General features: G+C 45.5%; 1 protein-coding gene across 2 annotated transcripts in view; it reads right to left on the bottom strand.

Moving 5' to 3' along the window:
• TULP4 (TUB like protein 4) overlaps positions 1-23,754 on the bottom strand; it is a 154,506-nt gene that overhangs the window by 12,613 nt on the left and 118,139 nt on the right. For both annotated transcript variants that reach the window (XM_069487896.1, XM_069487897.1), the window contains exons 7-10: positions 13,786-14,010; positions 12,407-12,641; positions 3,765-3,909; positions 417-561 (exon numbers count right to left, since the gene is read on the bottom strand). In XM_069487896.1, coding sequence (XP_069343997.1) covers positions 417-561; positions 3,765-3,909; positions 12,407-12,641; positions 13,786-14,010 — 750 coding nt within the window. The remainder of the gene's footprint in view (positions 1-416; positions 562-3,764; positions 3,910-12,406; positions 12,642-13,785; positions 14,011-23,754) is intronic.

Genomic DNA, 23,754 nt, shown 5'->3' with positions numbered 1-23,754 from the left:
GAAACAAGGCGAGCAGATGGAGAGGGTGACCTGTGCAGAGGCAGGTGTGGCTGGAGCACCTGGAGGGGAGTGAGGGGTGGCAAGAGGTCAGGAGGGAAAGGTGGGTAGGGCCGGACCGTGGGGGCCTGTGGCCAGGGGTTTGCCCCCACAGACACTGGGGAGTCACTGAAGGACCAGAACTGGCTTGAGGGGGCACAGGTACAGTGTGGACACCTTTCCCCAGAGCTCCACTTGAGGACAATTCCTGCAGCAGCAGGGGCAGCCTGTAGGGGTGTGGACAGAGCCCAGGGGGACTGTGTGCAGTGGGGGTGGTAGGGAGGGCAGCCCGGCTGGGAAGGAAGGTGGCCCCGAGTGTTCAGCCACCATCAGGCCCCCACTGAGGAGGGCAGAGTGGTGTGGCAGCTGTGTGCTCCTACCTGAGTGATGTCTTCAAAAGGAAACTCTCTCCGCGTCAGGCTGGGCGAGCCGATGGAGGGCTTGCGCATGGGCAGCCGAGGAGACCGGGAGATGTCCGGGGCGGCCCGGGACAGCTTGGGAGACTTGCGGGCCTCAATGCTGATCCTGCAGAGACAAGGCCAGGCGGGGTCAGGTGCCTGTGGCGGGAGAGTTGGGAGAGGCGAGGTGCGGCCCCTCCTCTTCCCTTTCTGGATCGTGAGCCTAGACATGGGGTTCTCGGTGGCCAAGGGCCCTAATTTAACAAAGCTCTTGCCCTGCTTTTGCTTTAAGAACATGAGGACAGAATGACAGCTGTATGTTAAATAACATATATTTAAAAATGTACTGAGACAAGATCAAGTGAGTCATTTGAAAGAATCCCAGAGAATTAACTGTCTTTTACTTTCTACTGACTTATGGTACATTTGGAAATGTCTACATTTCTTCTGCCAGGGTTTGTACAATCAGTCCTCAGGAAAACGGCAGCTGGGAAGAGTCATTTCTCACCTTATGGCCACGATGATTTTTAAAATTTCTTCTATGACAACTTGGATTTCAACAGATTTATCTATTTATCTAGCATTTCATCACCTGTAATATTTAAATCAAATGAGTGAATCTGAAGTTTCCTGAATGCCTTTTGATCCCACGTTATATCTCTGTTCCTAAGTCCCTTTATTTATGACATAGAGACACACGTGTTTAATGCCAGTCTACTGCAAAACGAGTGTTATAAAAATGAATATGGTGGCTGGGAGCAGTGGCTCAGGCCTATAATCCCAGCACTCTGAAGGCCAAGGCGGGAGAACTGCTTGAAGCCAGAATTTAGAGGATGCAATGAGCTGATTATGCCACTGCACTCCAGCCTGGGGGACAGAACAAGATGCTATTTCTAAATTAAAAGAAAAAAATGCAGTAAGGTTTATAAAATTCTATGAAAAAAATGCATTAAGCTCATTATGCTGCTTGTGCTGGATAAGAAACTTTGGGTTCCCGAGGAACGGGAGGATGGAGGGTTGAGCTGACTGAAGCCATGAGCTGGGACAATTAACCTGGCTGCGGCGTGGAGGGTTCCAAGTGGGGAGAGAGACGAGGGTGAGAACCAGCCACAGGAAGATAGCAACCTTAAACCGACAGTCACAGGTGAGGGATTCAGTTGCATGTATTAAATGTCCTCTCTGCTTAAGTAACGGAAAAGTCAAAACTTTCTGTACTTCTGTGGAAGTAACAAAAGTTCATATTTTTATGTGCAATTTTGACAAGCTTCAGAATAAAGATGAAAAAATCAGATTGCTGAAGCAACTGGGTATGGAATATAGAAACAAATGAACATTTATCCCTAATTCACAGCACACATGAAAGTTAGCCTGAGGTGTAAGTATGAGCACTAAAGCTGTAAAGCTGCTGGGAGGGACTGAAGAACGTCTTCACGGTCTCAGGGTAGACAAAGATTTCCTAACAAGACACAAAAAGCAGTAACCGTAAAAGAAGAATTTCACATACTGGACTATATGGCAATACATATATCTGACAAAGGACTCAAATCTAGAAGACATAAAGAGCTCTTACAAATCAGTAAGAGAAAACAACCCTAGGCCGGGCGCGGTGGCTCACGCCTGTAATCCTAGCACTCTGGGAGGCCGAGGTGGGCGGATCCTTTGAGCTCAGGAGTTCGAGATCAGCCTGAGAAAGAGCGAGACCCCATCTCTACTAAAAATAGAAAGAAATTATATGGACAGCTAAAAATATATATAGAAAAAATTAGCCGGGCATGGTGGCGCATGCCTGTAGTCCCAGCTACTCGGGAGGCTGAGACAGGAGGATCGCTTGAGCTCAGGAGTTTGAGGTTGCTGTGAGCTAGGCTGACGCCACGGCACTCACTCTAGCCTGGGCAACAGAGTGAGACTCTGTCTCAAAAAAAAAAAAAAAAAAAAAGAAAACAACCCTAGAAAACGGACAAAAGACTTTGAATAGACACTTCACAAAAGATAATCAAATGGCCAATAAACATATGAAAAGGTGCTAAGCATCATCAGTTACTGGACATATTTGAATTAAACTATAATGATATATCATTACACACCCACTAGAATGGGTAAAATTATTGTTTCTAAATGACAATACAGGTGTAGGTGAGAACGGAAGCAGCTGGAACTCTCACAGGAATTTAAGTTGGTACAGCCACCTTGGGGTACTGCTTGGCAGTTTCTAATGAAGTTCAGCATACATCTAACCCATGGCCCTACCACGCCCTCTGTAACTGTATACCCAAAAGAAATGAGTGCATAAGAAAAAGACTCATATGAGAATATTTACAATGGATTTATTCATAATAGCTCCAAACTGGAAACTACCAAATATCCATTGATTTGTAAACAAAATAAAGGAATTGCAGTATATTACAATGGACTACCACAGAACAATAAAGAAAACTAAACTACTGATACATGCAACAACATGAATGAATCTCAAAATCATCATTTTGAGCAAAAAAAAAAAAAAAGCCAGATATAAAGAGTACATATTGTTTGACTCCATTTACATGAAGTTTAAGAACAAGTAAAACTAACCTATGGTGACAGCAGTCAGAAGAGTGACTACTTACAGGGGGCGGGGATGGGATGGAAGGGGCACGATGGGCATGCTCTACCTTGAACTGGGTGGGGACACACTGGAACACCAACTGCACAACAGGCTAGGTGCTTAAGATTTGGGCATGTGTGCATCTATATGTAATTTATACCTTAATTTTGCACAGCATCGCAGACTTAATGCTAGAAGAGATCTTAGTGAAGATGTGCCCAGCCATTCACTCCCACAGAAAGGGCAGGGGGAAGGTGTGTTCTCACCCACCACACTGCTGACCCTTCCATCTACTCTCAGCTTTCTGTCTTTAGGACAAATCTTTAGGATCCAATTTTTTTTTAAGTTTACTATTAGTTTCCCAATTACAGCATTACAGGCATTTAATGTGGCATTCTCTTCAACACATAGTATCCACTGTAAAAGCTTTTTCTTCCTTTTCTCAAACTAGAAGAAAAAACAAGCAAGCCAGGGAGCCAGGGCCACCCCAGGCTACCCATAATAACTGCTGACCCTAGAGAAGTTCTGAGGGTTTAGCAAACTTCCTACTGGGTGTCTTTTTCTATCCCAAAGGAAAAAAAACCACACACACAAAGAAAAAGATTCCAAGCAGAATCTTCCAGAAGAAGGATGCTGCTCTTGCTGTACTCTTCTGGCACCAGTTTCCTCGGGATTCTGTTGTCGGCACAAACACAGACATGTCCAGAGGCACCAAAAAGGGCAAACGCCCTGAAGACTGAGATTACCTTGGGAGTTTGGGTGATTTGCTAGCTCTGGAGATTTTGGGAGATTTCTTGGCAGCCCAGTCGTCACTCAGCTCGATGTCACTGGAGTCTGAGCAGTTGCAGCTGTCGATCACAGTGGAAATCAAGCTATTCCCATAGATTTCATCTGGTAAGACACCAACCAGCAAATTTAAGGGAAGTGATATCAATTAGCCACTAATGATGATCATTACTATAAACTAAAGGATAGACTGACTCTACAGGCCATCGTTTTAAATCTAGAGGTTGAAACAGAAAGAAGTTAAATCAAGAGACTGAAACAGAAAGAGGCTTGTTTTCTTCTTTTACATTTTTATGCCATTATATTTTCTACGCAGAAGTAGGCAATTACTTCTATCATTGTCAAAACAGGCATGGGATTTTAATGCCTCTAGGAACATACAAAATAGCCAGACACTGTCTGCCAAAAGCTGAAACCGAAATGGCTGCGCTGCCATTTCAACCCATTGGACCCTCAGTGTCCACCTGGGTCTGTGTGGACTTTCAGGTAGCTCCAGAACCCAGATTGAGTGCGGGGCTTGCTGACTCCCCGACTAATCTGCTTCTGACCTGGGAAGACCCTTGTAGGTACCAGGCCTGCTTGGACTAGAGTCCTGACAGAGCTAGGTCCATCCCAAAGCCTCCCAGCAGTTTATGTCTGGAATGCCAGACAGACCCCTGGAATTGCCACGAGGTTGGCTGTGGGGGCCTGGCTATTCCAGCGGTGGAGCTGCCTGCCTGCTTGCCTGCTTGCAGCAATGGCTGAAGGAAGACCTGTGCAGTAGGAACTTTCACTTGTCGCTTTGGGTTTCTCTGAGGGTACCCCGTACTGGAAGCCATGAACGATAGCTCTGCCAGCTGGCTATGCAGCAGCAGATCCGAGGCCCCAAGGCAGCAAATCAGATGACGTACAGACAGCGGGGCAGTCACCAAACCGCAGAGCTCATCCTCCTGGAAGTTTCTTCTGCCCTGCTGCTTCCCCCCCACCCCCACTATCACATCCCTTCACGACCCAAGCCCCCACAGCCCCTGGCTCCAGGTCTGCCCTCAATGTGAATATTCCATTCTTCAAAATTACTTTGTTTTTCCAACTAAAACCTCATTCCCTCAAGACTCCAAGAGCCTTACCAGGTAATAAAAAACTGTATCATTCAATCACAATGAGATAATTTATAGCATGGGAGTGATTTTATTGTTCAAAAGGGCTGCTGACACTTTAAAGGATTAATTTATCAATCCAGACCAATCTCTAAGTGTCTGAGCATGTGGAGGTGACATCTGTGAACAGGGGCTTCTCTGAGGCAGAACAGCTGGGCGTGCTGCTTGAGAACAAGGCTGCGCCCACTGTGTCACCCCCCCCCCCCCCAACTACTTACTGCATCAGAAGGCATGATTCACGGACCCAGCAAGTTGTAGTGCTATTTGTTTGAGTTTGATCAAATAAAAAGGCTTAATTCACGTGCCCCGAGCAATGCTTTACCTTATTTAATTCAGGAGTCACTAGATCAAAGGAAGTTTAGCCATGATTCAAACACACGTGTAAGCCTGCAGAATGCTCCCATGTGTGCGTGACCTGACCCGAGAAAATCCAGTGAGGCATCGCCCACTCAGCTCCCAACCTACTTGTCAAAGCCAGGATCCCTCAAGTGCCATGTCCCAGACCAGTTTGCTTTTCCCCTTAGTCATAACTACTGTTTTATGGTCTGTTTCTCCAACTAGTGTAAACTCCATAAGGGAAGGAAAGCTGTCTGTCCTGCCTTCTGCTGTAACGCTGGGGATGTGATAAATACTTCCTGAAAGAATACATGAGGATTTAAGGGGTGGCATGAGAAAAAGAAGGGTGCTTTCTGAATATATGCCCCGAGTCCTGCTGGTTCAGTGTTATAACTACTCATGTAGGCATTGCCGCTCTGAAGCCGGCATCGACGCAACTAGAAATTCAGTGCGTTACATCAGATCAGCACTCAGGCCGGAGTGGTGGCTGGGCCGCACCTTGTCCTTCTACAGATTCTGTACTATTAACTTATAATGGAATTTGGGAACAAACATCCAAGTTACAGAAAAACATAAGTTGGGATTGTTCTTTGAAAACTAAAGGCTTAACTATAATGTGTGGGGCTTCGCTTCCTAATTTTGTCAGTTTTCAAGAATCTACTCCTTTGATCTGGGTTGAAAGATTTCCAAATATGCAACCTGAATTAGATACCTTTTTAGAATTTAAAAATATCTTTTTTACAATCTGTATAAATTTAAAGGGTCCAAGTGCAGTTTAGTTACATGGATATATAACGCATAGTGCTGAAGTCTGGGCTTTTAGCGTAGCCATCACCTGAATAATGCACATGGTACCCATTAAATATTATTTCTCATCCTTCACCCCCTTCCCACACCTCAAAGTCTCTAATGCCTGTTATTCCACACTCTATATCCATGTGTGCACACTATTTAGCTCCCACTTAACAAATGAGAACATGTGGGGTTTGACTTTCTGTTTCTGACTTGTTCCACTTAAGATTATGGCCTGCAGTTCCACCCATGTTGTTGCAAAAGACATGATTTTATTCTTTTTTTATAGCTGAATACTATTCCACTGCACACATATATACACACACACACACATACCCTATTTTATTTATTTAATCATCCATCAATGAATGCTTAGGTTGATTCCGTATCTTTGCTATTTGTGAATACTGCTGTGATAAACATGTAAGTGCAGATGTCTTTTTGATATAATGATTTCTTTTCCTTTGGGTAGGTACCCAGTAATGGTATTGTTGGATCCAATGGTAGTTCTATTTTTAGTTCAAGAAATTTCCATACTGTTTTCCATAGAGGTTGTTCTAATTTACATTCCCACCAAAAGTATATAAGTCTTTTTCTCCGAATCCTCACCACCATCTGTTACTTTTTAACTTTTTAGTAATAGCCATTCGTGATTTTAATTTGCATTTCTCTGATGATTAGTGATGTTGAGCATTTTTTCCCATGCTTGTTGGCCATTTGTATGTCTTCTTTTGAAAAATATCTATTCATGTCCTTTGCCTACTTTTTAATGGGATTATTTGTTTTTTTTTGTTGTTGTTGTTGAGTTCCTTGTAAATTCTAGATATCAGTCCCCTGTTGGATGCATAGCTTGCAAATATCTTCTCCCATTCTACAGGTTGTCTGTTCACTCAGTTGATTATTTATTTTGGAAGCTTTTTGGTTTAATTAAATCTCACCTGTCCATTTTTGTTTTTACTACTTGTGCTTTTGAGGTCTTAGTCATGAATTCTTTGCCTAGAACAATGTCCAGAAGAGTTTTCCCTAGCTTTTCTTTTAGTATTTTTTTTTTTTTTTTTTTTTAAGAGACAGGGTCTCTATTGCCCAGGCTTGCAGTGCAGTGGCATGATCATGGCCACTGTAACCTTGAACTCTGGGCCTTAAGTGATCCTCCCACCTCAGCCTCCCAAAGTGCTGGGATTACAGGTATGAGCCACCGTGCCTGGCCTACAGTTTCAGGTTTTACATTTAAGTCTTTGATCCACCTTGAGTTGATTTTTGTATACAGTGAGAGACGGGGATCAAGTTTCATTTTTCTGCATGTGGCAATCCAATTTTTCCAGCACCATTTATTAAAAAGGGTATCCTTTTCTCAGTTTATGTTTTTGTCAATTTCATCAAAGATCAGTTGGCTATAGATATATGGCTTTGTTTCTTGGTTCTCTATTTTGTTCCATCAATCTATGTGTCTATTTTTATACCAGTACATGCTGTTTTGTGTTACTACAATCTTGTAATATAATTTGAGATCAGGTAAAATCTTCTTTAAAAGTTGTTTTAATAGCTTTTAAACATAAGCTCTACCTTAGTTTGCTCAGGCTACCGTAACAAAATACCATAGACTGGGTGGGTTAAATAACTGAAATGATTTTCTCATAGTTCTGGAAGCTGAAAGTCTAAGATTAGGCTGTCAGCATGGTCAGAGTCTGGTAAGGTCTTTCTTCCTGGCTTGCAGACAGCCACTTCTTGCCATGCGCTCACATGGCCTTTCCTAGGTGCATGTGCACGGGCAGAGAGAGATCTCTCTCTTCCTCTTCCTATATGGTCACCAATCCTATCAGATTAGGATCCCACCCTTATGGCTTCATTTAACCTTCATCCACCCCGAAAGTCCTATCTCCAAATACAGTCACATTGGGGGTGAGGACTTCAACATACGACTGGGGGTGGAGGGACAACTCAGCACATAGCATTTTGCCTCTGGTCCCTCCCAGATTCAGAACCTTCTTCCATACAGAATACATTCATTCCACCCCAACAGCCCCAAAAGTCTTGACTCATTCCAGCATCAACTCTAAAGTCTAAAGTCAGGAGTCTCATTTAAATATCATCTAAAGCAGATATCGGTGAGACGTGAGGTATGATTTATCCTGAAGTACAATTGCCCTCCATCCGTGAACCTGTGAAACCAGATAAGTTATATGCTTCCAAATACAATGGTGGGGCAGGCATAGGATGGACATTCCCATTGCAAAAGGGAGAACGTAGAAGTAAGAAAGGGTTGACGAGTCCCAGGCAAATCTAAAACCTGGCAAGGCAAATTCCATTAGATCTTAAGGCTGGGCATAACCCCCTTTGGTTCTCTGCTCTGCGCTCCAGGCCCATGCAGGTGTCAGCACTGCCCTCCCAGCTCTAGGCAGGGGTCCCACCCCTATTGCTCTGCCCCCAAGGCTCCAGGTGAAGGCCATCTGGTCTGTTGAAACTAAGGAGGTGGCCCAGCTGATCTCTGAATCACCTTCAAGGCCACTTTTCCTTCTTCTTGAAGGATAGGGCATGCTAACAGCTAAATCACTCTATCATCCTGACCTGTCAAACCCAAGAAGTGCAACAGCCTCCGTTCATTTCATCTCGTGTCTGTCCACTGTCCACTGCAGTTCAAACTGGTAGTGCTTCCACTTGTACGATTGCACAAGCTCTGTGTAAGTGACAGTGCGGCCACCTCTTTAGTGTTCACTTTCAGAACATGCTTTCTCATTTTTTGTGTTATGAATACCCTGAAATTTTTCTAAATCTTCAAGTTTTGGATTCTTTAGCTTAACAATTCCTTCTTTAATCATCTCTCTCCTCTCTCATTTTACTATAGGAAGTCAGGGGCAACCAAGCTGTTCCTTCAATATTTTGCTTAGAATCTCCTTAGTTACCTGATTTCATTGCTTGCAAATTCTACCTTTCCCAAAACACTAGATCAGAGCCATACTCTTTGCCACTTTGTAAGGATAATCTTTCCTCCAGTTTTCAATAACGTTCCTCATTTCTGACTATGGCCTCATCACATTTCTAGCATGCACCTCAAAACTCCTTCAGCCTCTACCTACTGCCCAGTTACAAAGTTTCTTCCACACGTTTGGGTATTTGTTACAGCAGCACCCACTTCCTGATACCAAATCTGTACTAGTCAGGGATCTCCAGAGAAACGAAAGCAATATGATATATGTATGCATGTGTGTTTGTGCATAAAGAGATTTTTTTTTTTTTTTTTTGGAAACAGGGTCTTGCTCTGTCTACCTGACTAGAGTGCTGTGGTGTCATCACAGCTCACAGCAAACTCAAACACATAGGCTCAAGCAATCCTCCTGCCTCAGCCTCCCCAGTAGCTGGGACTACAGGTATATGCCACAATGCCCAGCTAATTTTTCTATTTTTTATAGAGACGGGGTCTCACTCTTGCTCAGGCTGGTCTCGAACTCCTGAGCTCAAGCAATCCTCCCTACCTCAGCCTCCCAGAGTGCTAGGATTACAGGTGTGAGTCACTGCATCCGGTCTAAAGAGGTTTATTATAAGGAATTGGCTCCCACAATTTTGGAGACTGAGAAGTCCCAAGATTGGGGTATCATCGTAGTTGATTCCTGTGAGGGCTCCCTGGCTGGTAGACAGTCACCTTCTCATTTTGTCCTCACACTGCCTTTCCTCAGTGGATGTTCATGGAAAGACAGAGCGAGCACTTTGTTTTCCTCTTCTTATAAGGCCAGAAACTATCAGATTAGGACCCCACTCTTAGGACCACATTTAACTTTAATTCCCCCCTAGAAGCCCTGTCTCCAAATATAGTCACACTGGGGGCTAGGCCTTTAATACATGAATTTTGGAGAAGACAATTCAGTTCATAGCAAGCTCTGACTAAAGACTGCTTTAGAAAATTTGTGGATTTTTACTAAAAAAAAATCACTGGGACTCGCGCTATCTAGTATAAACATACACACTGGTGATTTGAAGAACATACTTGTCAAGTCACTTGAACATTTTCCAAAGTGGATTGCAAACTTTAGTGCATAAAAATCCCCTGGGGAATCCATTGAGTCACATGTTTCTAGGACCCAGCCTAGCCCCAGTGATCATAATCTAAGGGGTGACCTACGAACCTGGATTTAACTAAGCATCCCAGGTGGCCGCATGCAGGTGGGGCATGAACTACATTTTGAGAAACAATGATGTGGTGGCTTAAAAGAGTCAATCAGGTTTTCATGATGAGAAATTTCTGGCTTCTCAATGTCAGAAATATTTTCCTCCTCTAAAATAGTTTATATAATATATACACCATTCAGTTGGCAATTAGTCATATTGCGGCTTGTGACATATCTTCTATTTTCATCATAAGGTATTTAAATTCTGACTTTTTAACTGAACTTTTCAAGTGGTGAAGTCTTCTTTTCACCCAAAAGGGTTTAGAAACTGCTTAAAAGTAGATATGTCGGTATTGCTTAATAATCAAGAAACTCAAGTATCTCATACAAGGTAGGCATTGACCAAATATTTGCTGATTTGCTTTGCTTTACAGTTTTTAATGCTTTTAATTATAAAAAAAAAAGTATAGAAATAAAACATGTCATTCCCCAAAGGACTGTGAGCAACTACGTTAGTTTGTGTTTGTCGTGAGCTGGCAAACGTGCACAGGAGGGAAAAACAGGCCTGCGGGCAGCAGGGCCGGCGCAGCCTTGGTGCCGGCAGCATGCTGTCCTCTGCGTCAGCGGGCCATTCACATGCACGGGGACACACAAGCTCTTCACTCATTTTCCACGTCGACTCTCAGCACACACTTTGCACAGTCGCATCCAGGGGAGGCCCTGAGAGGTGGTGACACTAGCGAGGACACGTGCTGCACACTCGGGCTCAGGCCTGTCCCACGGATCCCCCACCCAGTCATCTCTAACCATTGCTGGCTCTTTTCTTCTCCCTTTCCCTGAAACTGGGTTTTCCTCCTAAGTTAATGTTCACTCCTCTCTCTTCTGTTTTTCTTACTGCACCTTCCTTCTGAGTCTTCCCTCTCCTTCCTTTCCATCTGTCCCCCTACCAGCCCCCAATTCTTCTACTCGCTCTCTCTGTTCTTGGTACTAGCTTGTTGTATGAGTTGAAAGACAGAAAAACTGACTAATACCCAATTTTGGAAAGGACAGTGTTACAGCTTTCGATTACATCCAGTAACACTAGTAGCAGAGTGTGTTCACAGATGCCGAATGAGAAGAGAACAGCAGAGGGAGGGGAAGCAGACGTCCAGGGCAGGCTAGGATGACGGCCAGTCACGTGCTCACGACCACACTGGCTTCAGGGATGAAACTGAGGGGCAGAGGCCAGTCTGACGGGTGGGAGAGTGAACCAGAGTGAGGAAGTGGAGACAGCAGGCACGAACTGAAAACTATCTCAGCAAATCCAATTCGACCAGTGCAGTTTCAAGGTCAGGTGCTCGCTGGCACTGGGGGCACCAAGATGACTCACTTCTCTCCCTACAGCCCCTCAGGATTCAGCGGGTCAAGCAGAGTCTGGGGCACGACGGCTACGTGTGCGGAGGAGGACACAGCAATGGGCACCTCAGATGGTGCTGCTCAACCCCGCAGCGGATGACAGGGAAGGTTCACGGGGAGAATGTTTGAACTGGCAGGACTGACAGGTGCTTGGACACTGCACCAAGTGGCACAAAGGAAAGAACAAAGTCCCTTCCCTCTGGAGCCTCACAATCTAGGCTCCCGGAGAGGTGTGCAGTGAGCAGCCTGAATACATTAACTGAGTAATGGAAATCAGCACAGGAGAGGGGTTTCAGAAGGAAGGGGTGATTCATCATGTCAGAATCTTTATGGATGAGCAAGAAATTTTCACTGGTGATCAGCTATAAAGCAGTTCATACTGGATTAGCGGGGGCAGAAGCAGGAGGCTGAGGAGTAGGCTAAAGGTTTGAAAATTGTAATGATATCATCCACTCTGGGAGAGCAGAAACTATATCTCATTATTATTTTCAAATTATCTCAATATTACATTAAGGTACTCAATGAATACTTGGTAACTGTAAGAGGAACCTCTCACTCCCGTGAGGCCTGTGCCAGCTGCCCCTTGACTGAGAGCCGACGTTTCCTTCACCCACGGCCCCAACCACCTGCCGCCTTACAGAACATCACACAAACCTGTCAGAAAGTGCGTTTAGACAACTGTTCACTTAAACAGGATTTTGGAAACACAGTAGCTTCAGGATGCTCCATGCCAGCCGACACAGGCTCACTTTTCATACACAGGCATCATCTCACATGGCTGTAAGGAATAAGGCCCCACAACCACACAAGAGCAAAGCTCAGTCCCCCTAGCGAGGGGCCCACCTGATTTGCTATCTGTCCGCGGGTCCATGATGACAAACTCTGGCCGCAGCTTGCTGATGCGCCGCCCCTTGAGGATGGGCACGAGCCCACCCAGGTACTCCAGGTAGAGCGTGTAGCACGGGCCGCCCACCTCCGGGTCGTCCTCCGTGCGCTTCATGGTGCAGTGCAGCCGCTCGTTGCCAGCCGAGGGGTAGCTGACAAAGTCTCGCATGTTGTTGGGGTCTGGAATTGGGGGCTAGAGGAGGGACAGGGGAAGAAAAGGAAGAGCTAGGACTCCAGAGAGAGAGAGAGGGAGAGAGTGGGCATGGGGCAGGTCGGCTAGACACATCACTGTTCCTCTGACGGAGCACAGGCTGGGAGGTGGGGAGTGGCTAACTCCGTGGCGTACAACGGTGATGCCCAACTGTGCGTGCACAGGAGAATCTCCTTGGAGCTTTTAAAAATATCTGAACCAGGATCCCGCCTCAGACAGTTAAACTGGAGTCTCTGGGGGTGGGCCTGGGCACTTGTATTTTCTAATACAATATAATACACCAAGGTTGGGAACAGCTGGTGTAGAACCAGTAATTGTAAGGCAACTCAAAAAACAAAAATCATAACATCTAAAACTCTGATGTTTCAGGACAAAAGTAACCAACAAATCAGTCTGATATAGAGAAGAGACAGAATACAAAGAAGAAACAAGGTGAGGAGGGCCTGAGGTTAGGGGGGAACCCACCCCTGCACAGCCACTGGCAGAGCCAGTCCACGCGCCACCACTGAAAACAGACTGGTTTCTCGAGTTCCCAGCAGCGTACGAGATGGCTGACGCCAGTGCTGGGTGGGGTCACCCCTCCCGAGCACAGTGCTGAGAGCAGGCCTAGAACGGGAGTGGGTCCAACCCTGACTGTTCCTTAACTAGGTACAGAGCAAGTTACTTAACTTCTATGAACTTGTTTCCTGCCTTCTCAAGTGGGAATAATGGCAGCATTTGCCAGGAAGCCAGGATTGAACAAGATGTATTTTTATGAAGCACTCGGTGCAATGCCAATACTCTATAGCAAACGCTAAATGAATGTTCATTGCTTTGTCATTAGGATGACATAGGAGGCCAGCTGGGAATTTCGGATTTGCCAGGAGAAAGATGGTGTCCATCACACACAAGGCAGATCTCACAGGGACACTGACAATGACGCTCAGGGCAGACTGCAGGTGTGGGAGAACGTGGCGGGACTCTGCACGGCCACACACGGCTGCCCCGCAGTGCTCTAGCTGAGAAGCAGATGAGGCTCCCGTGCTTGCCCTGGAGCCCTTGCCTGTGACCTGTCTCCGCTCTCCTCCTGGCAAGCACTGGGGAGCCAGCCAGGAGAGGGAAGGAAGGGAGGGCTGCAGCGTTTTACCTTGATGGTGGGGATGAAGGCGGTGGAGAGGTAGGAACAGAGGCGGGGGGGCAGGGCCAGCTTGCTGACGTCCTTGTCCTCCCGCAGGGTGCTGGCGATGGCCTGCTGGCACAGCAGCTGCAGGCTGGACACCCGGTGCTCCACACGTACCACGTACAGGGCCGGTCCTGATGCCATCAGCAGCCGTGAGTCCCGGTGGCCCCAGCAGATGGAGATGATAGGGCGCTGCCAGGAGTGAAAAGAAGGCAATGCTTACGCCGCGCTCTTTGTGGTGAGCAAAACGAGACAACGCACACTTGCCGTAAGCAAAATAAAGTGAGCTGATAGTTTTGAGAACATTGGTTTTTAAAGCACAATAGAGAATGTTAAATATTATATTATGAAAATTCAGTATTTTTATTAAAAAGTAGTTAGATCCCCAGGCCAAAGTACAAATAAAGCACTGAAGTAGTTCTATAGTTCTCTTTTACACATATTGTCTCATTTAATTTGGTGCCCCGAAACCTGACCTAGCTCTGCAGAATGATGTTCTTACTAGCAGGGCGATCACCCTGGGGTAGCCCAAGTTCCGTACTGGCGTGCCGGGTGTCTGGATTCCCAAATTACACAGTGGTGGGTCCCCATAGCTTGGGGAGGCAGTGAGAAGGTGGACCAGATGGCCCTTCCCTTCTGTCCTGACAGGCAGCATTTTAGAGTCAAATCAACATTGGACTTGGGGTCGCCAGCTGTGTGACCTGGGGACTGTCCATAACCCCTGGAAGCCTCCCACTTTTCTCCTGAGTCCAACAGAGGCACTGTGAGGATTAAAGGAGATGACGGTGCCACAGTCCCTCTGGGCCCATCACAGGCTACAGCCCAGGGTATGACATCACTTGACGTTCAGCTACCCTCGGCACGGACGGGGCAGGGAAGGACCACTGAAAGCTCTCTGGAAAGGAGAGAGAGGGGAACACAGTTCTTGTGGCGGCCTCACTACAGTTGTGGTCATCATTTTCTTTGAAAAGGCAGGCTGAAATACAAATACGCAAGTTAGAAACTTCTTGTCCTAAAAAAAATCCAAAGCTCAGGGGTGTCATCTAGCCAAGGAAGAAAGGAAGAGGTGAAGGGCTGTGATGGAGAAGCAATGAGACATGTGCTCATTCCGATCCAGGCAGATGGAGCACTAATTTAATGAGGTCTTGAGGGATTTCAAAGATCAGAAGTGGGAATAACAGATCTTTTATATAAATGACAGATAGGAAGGGAATTTTCATAACACTTTAGTGACAAACATCCAGATAAAAGAAACACATGAAGACACTTCCTTAAAATAGCTTCTAGGGTCAGCTAATCCGGGTTTCAACTTCAAAGCAAAATGCAAGGCTGAAGATAACTCATATTCCATTTCTACCATGTGCGGCCAGGCAGCCACCAGACGGGACGATACCCGCAGCCCCCAAGGAGCACCGTGTGTTTGTCTGCAATGAAGTCCGGGGGCTTCTGGAACACTTCCAAGATGGGTGTCCTTATGAGGTGACCCACACAGAGGACAGACCCCATAGAAGGGGCCTGTTAATTTAGGGCAGGGCATAATCACCACTGAAGACAGGGCAGACCAACACATTAAAAAATATACACAAAAATTTCTCTGGTATCATTAACACCCAGGAGTGCAGGTTAGGACAGAGGCTCTATTAGTAGCCAAATCACGCTTTATCCTAAAGGTACACTGCTGCCCCTTTATCCCTGGGCCCCCTAAGATAATATTCACAACTCAGGGCTCAAGTCATGAAAAGCAGTTTTCAATCAGCACAACCTGACTGGTTTGAGCTGGCTACAGAACACCAGACACTTCCTTCCTCTGATTTTCTACTCTTCAGCCCAGCTACCTGCTCTGCCAGTGGTTACAATGCAGACGCTCCACATTTATCCTCCTGCCCCTCCGTCCTCCAAGTTCTGCTTTCCATAGTAACTACCTCTGTAGGCAGGTGGCGATATATTTTATATAAAATTATCATTATAAGTATGTATATCTCTTACACCTTTGCACCAAGGACTTAAAGCACTTATGCAGACTTTTAGACTGGATGAAAATCAGCTGTACTATGGGAGGCCGAGGCGGGGCGGGGGGTGGGTGGGAGGAGGGGGATCGTTTGAGCTCAGAAGTTCGAGACCAGCCTGAGCAAGAGCGAGACCCTGTCTCTACTAAAAAATAGAAATAAACTAGCTGGACAACTAAAAATATATATAAAAAATTAGCTGGGCATGGTGGTCATGCCTGTAGTCCCAGCTACTCAGGAGGCTGAGGCAGGAGGATCACTTGAGCTCAGGAGTTTGAGGTTGCTGTGAGCTAGGCTGACACCACGGCAATCACTCTAGCCCAGGCAACAAGAGTGAGACTCTGTCTCAAAAAAGGAAGAAAATCATCTGTGACATTTACATGTATAATCACCACCCATCATGACAAAAATAACCATGTCTGAAAAACTTACTACATTCCAGCAGTACATTAAGTGCTCACATATATTACCTCACTCGATCCTTTCAACTCTACCGCACAGGTATCATGATTCTCATTTAACACATGAGGCTAGGAGAGGCTAGGTAGCCTCCTCACGGCTAACAACTGGCAGAAGAGCTGCGGTCTTGCCCCCCAGCCCCAGCTCCACGGTACTTATCTTACTACAAGGCACTGCCTCTCTGAAGCATCATAATATTGATACAATAGCCTGGAGAATATGTAACGTCCCACTGAAAAATTTAACTATCTGTCAGTAACAAAGTAATGAACCCAAATTCTCCCTTGTCCATTTGGTCAAGGCCATGTTACTCAGAAACAAAGCAAACATGTCTACAGAAAAGGCAAGTAGACAAGAGGAGAAACGGGCTGCACATGGCAAATGAATAATGACCCGAGGACTCATCTGGCAGAGAAGAAGCCACAGGTGATCGGCAAGGTGGAGCTGTCAGACGAACACTGAGCAGCACAAGTGGCACATATGGAAGGGGAGGGGGATGGCGCCACTTCAAACCGGGCATCACACTGACAGACAGAATTCTCAGCCAAGGAGGGGTAAGAGGACCTGGAAGATTAAAGGAATAAAAACTAGAACCCAGGAGAAAAGAGCTGAAATTGTTTAGCCTGGAGAAGTGACGCCTGCAGGGTCTCAAAGGATTATCTGGAGCAACAGTACCAGGAAATCCCTCTCTCCTAAGAGCAGGACAAGAATGCCAGCAGGAATTCATAATAATTAAATGGGGTGCAGCACTCACTCACTTGCCCAAGTCAGTGATAGTTGATTCAGCAGGAGGATACACTGATTTGATTGAATTTTTATAGTATATAGTCCATGTAAGATGTTAGAGTAGCAAAATAAATGCTGGTAAACTTTGCCACAGTAATTTTTACAGCTATATTGGAAAAATGAGGAGGAAATAAATGACAGATAACAAAAAAGGCCCATTGTATGAAGATGGTAAAGTTATCACTGACGTGGGGAAGATGAATGGTTGTGAAAATGGAGACCGTTTAGTCAGAGGCCAGGCGGCAGGGCCATGACCTCTTAGGGCCCTGTAAGTCTGCATAATTTTTAAAACCACATTTCCAGTTGGTGCTACTTTTTCTTGTGCTGTTTACTGGTACTGCAGCCTATGTGGCTCTCGCTACTGTCATTTCGGAAAGAGTCAGAGTCAAACAGAGGCAGCTGCACACGCCCACAGACATGGGTGTGGGGCATTCGCTAACGCTAGTCTTGATTTAGCTGCCTCACAATCGTCAATTTCGGTCCCTCTGTCCTCTGGGTGCAGCCACGCTGGGCACTGTCTGTGTGCCCACACACCTCACCCAGAGCATCCCTCCTGCCTGGGAATCCCCACGCACTGCGACGAGCTGTGGCAGAAGAGAAACACGCCAAACGTCAGTTCCTGTGAGCCCGGGAGGCACAGGGTCCATGCAGATGCGGCTCTCACAGATGAACGCTTTTGTTTGACCAGCTGCTGTCTGCTAGGGAGGAACTCAGTTGTACGTTTGTGGACTTAATCTTTTCCTCAAATCACACGCAATGACTATTTTTAGAACCAATGGCTAGAACTGAGAAGTTGATGACACTCAAATCTTAATTTGCGTAGGGAGGTTCATATATTTTGCACGTCTAAATCCGAGCCGCATTTCAGGAGATGTGTGAATGGTCTGATGGAGCCAGGGCTCAGCCGGAGAGGCTGTGGCGCTCGCGGTGCAGTCTGGAGGTGCGTAGCTCACAGCATCGTGCCGAGAAGGAACAGAGACCGTGGGCTCTGCCTCACTTGCCTGCCGCCACGACAGGCAACACATGTGCCAAGGCCCGGTCCCAGCTCCTCACGCCAGCACCTCGCCTCCTGCCACCACACGAGGCTGGCCAGGCCGCCAGCCAGCCATTTACTCATCCACTGAGGTGCTAATCAGTAATGCAATAAGTATTTGTTAAATGTATGCAATGTGCCAGATACATGCTAGGTATGAGAGATGTAGGATGCTCACCCAGTATACTGCAAATATTTCAAAATGTGAAGAAAATCTGAAATCCCAAACACTTCTGGTCCCAAGCATTTTGGATAAGGGATACTGTATCTCAGTGTCTTTGACAGGGACTATCTGATAATGTCAGGTAGTGAAAATCCTATGAAATAAAAATAGAGCCAGGTAGAAGGCTGGAGAAAGAGCCAGGGGTCACTTCAGGCAGAAGAGAGCAGGGAAGGCTATACGAGGACGTAGTCTGAGCAGAAGCCTAAGCCGGGGGCACTTATTTATTTTTCAAATTGGAACCGAGCAGCTTCCTCACTGTATCATTATTTTTGTACACAGCAGTGAGTTGAATGGGCCCTCTAAAAATGTAAGAGGAACAAAAAGCAGATGTCCTTTACATATTAAGGATAAGCTGTTTAAGCAGGATTAAGTCAATAGACAACAAAAGGGTCAAAACCAACTATGCCTGCCGGCCCCCGACAGGGAAAGTGAGGCAGCCGGAGTACAAGGTTCCAGCTGGCTGGGCCGGGCTGAGGACTGGCTACCTGGCCACCAGCAGTCAGACTCCCACGAAGGCTGGAGGGTTCCCTCAGCCTCCTGTCCCCACACTTTGTTGCTCCTTTCTGCAGCTCCTCTGAGAAAGACGGGGATCTCTGTCTTAGAGGAAATGCACCTCAGAGGGGGGACGTGTCATGTTTGTATAAGCTTGTGTGAAAACAGTTCACTTTAAAACAGACCACGTAGGTGATCTGTCACCATCAAACTGTGCTGGCTGGAGCCACAGACAGTTATAATGATTTGGTCACCAACTAAGTTGCAGTAATAAAAGGTAGCTCAGGATTCAGTGAGCCAAATTGCAGTTTTAAACGAACACAACCATTCTCGTATAACGTAAGCAGGTAACACCCACACAGGATGTTCTAATCTATTTACAGCAAATAATGGGAAAAACACAACCATGGCAGCTTCGTGAGAACAGGGAGCTACTCAACAAAAGGACACAAAAGTATTTTTGCCATAGGATTCTCCTCCGAGAGTATAGAAGTCCACGACCATAAATGCGATCACTTATTCGACTTTTCCGTTCCCATACCTATCTTCTTCCTCCTCCTCTCCTAATTTTTTACCAAAATATTGCGTATCAACAACCGAACCTTACAGAATATAGGGTGACTCCCTCTCCATACAACTTGCCTTTAGTGCCAGAAGTCCATAAAACAAAACAAAAAAACCCAGGCCCAAATTACTGAAACCTGTAAACTTTAGTCAGTAGTGTTAACGCAAAATCTGTTAGCAGATTTTCCAGTATGCAAGTATATATAGAGAGGCACAGCTAATGAGATAAGTTACCGCATTTTAAATTACAACGTGTAGGACGGAAAGGAAAATAAATTATAGTATATTTTCTTATAAGAGGTTCAGCCACGGGCATTGCTGTTACAAGTAAATCAAGAGAATCAATTTTAAAGCTGATGCTGCTGAAGTCTGTACCAGGCAACGGCTTTGTGTGCGATAACCTACAATTTAATTAACTTGGAAATAAATTATCTAATCTAAATTATATTTAGTTCTTTTTATAAGCAGACCAATAAATTGCCTAACTTCCTTCCGCTATAAAAATGTCCCCGCCTTTGGACTCCTTGAATAGCACAGCATAGATCACATGTGATTTTAGAATCATTACAGATAAGAGTTAAGTTAGTGCTAAATATAATTAATATTGTACCTGATTTTCAATGGCATCATTATTTGACTTTATATTACTGAGGCAATTTTTTCAATGTTGAAATGGACTCTCAAATGAAAAAGAATCAATAATTTATTAAAATGCTGAGACACTGTGTGGATATTTTTCCCCAAAGGAAGATCAGTCAAGCCCCTCTCTTATCTCTTGAGCCCAAATCGTTTAAATTCGAGGCCTGTGTCAGTCTTACGCGTAACTGACGAGAACGTCTGCAATGGTTAAGGCCATCAACCCTCTACTACATTCTAGGCACAGTGAAGGTCAGAAAAATGGAGGAAACATGGTCTCTGACTTCAAGAAAATAAGACAAATAGAAAAGTCTAATACTTGCCAGAGGTGTTATGAACCCCCAAGGGTTCACAGAGAAGAGGGGATGCAATCTGTTGGGCAGATTTTTTAAAAGCGCGACTGAGCTGGCATTGAGGATGGATCTCCGGAGCTAAAACAGCAGGGAAGGACATTCTCTGCCGAGGGGACAGGACACAGGAAAGAAGGGGGCCCTAAGTCAGACAATCATGGACGATGCTGAGTGTACTTGGAGTGTGTTTTAGCACTTGAATTCACAAATATTCTAATAAACACAAAAGCCTTATGAACTCAGAAAGGGCTGAAAATTCCCATCCTCTCCTCCCTGCCATTTAGTTGGCCAGAAATGGAACGCCAGCACCAGCTCTGGTCACGAAGGGCACATGGCCGCCTGGCTCCAACAGGCAACAGAAAGACTAAAGAAAGCCCATGTTGATACCAGTCCACTCATAAACCCACCAAAAAGTATTAACTTGGCACCTACTGTGTTCCAGGCAATGCACAGTAGTGGGGCCACGATGGTAAATCAAGGTAATCTCACCTTCAATCCCAAATCCACAGGGACTTTAATATCTATGCTTATTTTGCCATATACCCTGGCCTCACACTAATGGCCTCAACTCTATTCAACTCCAGCTCTTTCCTGGGCTCATTTAGAACAACTTCACTTTTAAAATAGGAATTTAAAATTCCTATCCAACCACAACTTCCCATTCTGTTTTTATCACCTCCTCTTAAACACATCTCTTCATGACTTCACGCTTCCCAGCCTCAGGTCACGGAGTATCTAGCCAGCCAGACTCCATGGCCGCCCATTTCCATAATATCCTCAGCAGTTCCCTAGGTTTCTTGCATTTTTGGAGTCTTTCTGCTACACTAACCTTTCCAATTCCTAATTTTAGGCAATCTGTATTGCTTCTGACTCTAGGATTGCAGTGAAGGTGTGGACAGCACTGATTCTCTCTTTAAAATCGTGTCACCCAGCTCCAGCCGGGACTCCGTTTCAGCTTAGTATCTCCAATGGCTTGTGCGTGGCGCCCCACAGCACTGATGCCAAGTCTCCTCTGTGCTTTCCATCTGCCGTTAGTTGGCTGAGAAGACAGAGATTGTGCTACAATGTGTGCTTTGGCTCCCTCCTTTCCCTAAAGATCCTCTGTCTCTTTCTCCCATCTCTCCCTCCTGCACCTGTCTTCCTGAGTAACCCCCCCACTATGCTCAAACCCACAGCTTCCAACCTGCACCGGGCCCTTGCTCCATGCTGTTCGTTCTTTTGCTTCCTTATTTCTTTTTTTGCCCCGAAGCCTTATTATTTGCTTATAGCCACGGTCTCTCCATCTCAGGTTACCACCCTCTCCTCGCCTTCCGCACACCCTGTCCAAAGTCACTTGTATGTGCTGCCTCAACTTCTCTACTAGCTGCTTTGTCACTGAGTCTTGATCTTGGCTGTTGCAGCTTCACCTTCAGCACCCGGACCAACACTCAGCACACAGATGGCTCAATAAAGACTGACTGAATGAATGAATCTTTTACAGTGTGACTCCCATCACTATTCTTCTACTGAGATCATTCTTTGGTTTTATGCCTCCAAATCCATTTTTCATGTCTGCATCCAACTGTCGTTCTCTTTCTTGACATGTTTCCTTTAACAGTTCTTTATAATGTTCCTCTTCCAGCCCCTTCTTCCTTCTGCTGCATACCAAGTGAAGGCTATTACTCTACCATCCAAAGTTTCATGCCTGGTCCTTTCCTCATGTCTCCTTTCTCTCTAGTCATTCCCTCAGCATTTAATACAGTTTCATTTCTCCAACTATGGTCTCTAAGCAAATCTTGATCTTCCACCCAATCTCTTGCCTGAGTTCCAGTCCCACATCTCCTACCGTCTTCCACACCCAGACGTGTGGCTGGGACCTGTAACTAAAAATTTGCTTTTACTGCCACTGGCAGCCTTCTCCTGGGCGTCAAGGAGCCAAACCCCCATCATAGCTCTGATCCTGTCTCCTCCACTCTATTTCACTGTCCGGGTTTGCCTTCCTCATTCTTTCAGGCTGGGATTATGGCAACACTGCTGGATCAGTCTTCACAAAGGCCTGCCTTACCTCTCCCTTGCTCGTATGATGTCTAAACATCTTGCCTAGTGCTATGCTCTGAAAGTTCTTCTTGAAACCTAACTCCCATTGTGGTGGTTTTAAGGCGGAGCCTTTTGGGAAGTGACTAAGTCATGAGGGTTCCACCCTCAAGAATGGGATTGGTGCCCTTATAAAAGAGATTGAAGGGAAGTGCCTCTCCGCTTTGCCCTCTTACACCTTGTGAGGATGAAAGAACAAGGTGCCATCGATGGAGCAGTCAGTGACACTCCCCTGACACTAAATCTACCGGAGCCTTCATCTTGGACTTCCCAGCCTCTAGAACTGTGAGAAATAAATTTCTATTATTTATAACTCACCTAGTTTAAGGTATTTTATTACAGTAGCCCAAACAGACTGAGACAGTCACACATTCAAGATCTGATACATTTGGTCCTAAAGCACTTTTCTAGCCTTATTTCCTATTGTTGACCTTCATATAACCCATGCTGTAGTCAAACTATATTCTATTTCTAAAAGTAATTTTTTATTAGTTTTTTTTCTTTTTTTTTAAGAAATCATGCTATGATTGCCAGTAGCTAAAGAAGCCAAGAGAAACAAATCGCAAATAATTTTAAGTTATCTGATCCCTGGGAATTACATAACTTGCTGAGCAATGCACAGCAATAAGATGGGCAATCCTAAGGCTCATTAATTAATTCAAACAGTATTTGCCAAGAGTCTACCATGAGCCAGATACTGTTATAAGCATGGTGCAAAGCCTGAAAGAGTAGGCACCTGGTAAAACTGAGGAAGAGAAAAGTCCAGAATGGCAGTGTCAGAGGAGGATGGAGTAGTGAGAGCTAATTCTACAGAGGATGGAGGGCCAGCTTATAGTGGTCCCTTTAAGGATCAATAGTTTTTTTTACTTTATCCTATGGGCTGTAAGAAGCTACTGATCTTACTTGTGATTCTACAAAACGACTGGGGCCGCAAAGTGAAGAATAGTTTGGAAGGGAAAGGTGTGGCTCAAACACTGCAGGTGAGATGAGGGTGGCTTGGACTAAGGTGGTGACTAATGTAGACAAAAGGATGTAGACATTGAGATATTTGGGAGGTAAAAATACCCACTGGGATTCTGTGGATAAAGAAATGGCCCAGAAAAAGAGTCACGGCTGACTGTGGCTTCTGGTTGAGCAACTGACAGATAGATAGGCCACAATCTGGATGAGGAACGTATTTTCGAGGTGGGATACTCTGAGGGTTGAGCATGTTGAATTTACAAGGCTTATGAGATGACTAATGGGTTTGTGAATTAGACAGTTGGATCCACACAGGTCTCTTTCCTAGTCTTTAGACCTTTAGGAAGATAATAA

The sequence above is a fragment of the Eulemur rufifrons genome, chromosome 15 (genome assembly GCF_041146395.1).
Source record: "Eulemur rufifrons isolate Redbay chromosome 15, OSU_ERuf_1, whole genome shotgun sequence".
In the NCBI taxonomy this organism is placed as follows: domain Eukaryota; kingdom Metazoa; phylum Chordata; class Mammalia; order Primates; family Lemuridae; genus Eulemur; species Eulemur rufifrons.
The sequence above is the reverse complement of the archived record's forward strand: the minus strand, read 5'-3'. Positions and strand labels throughout refer to the sequence as shown.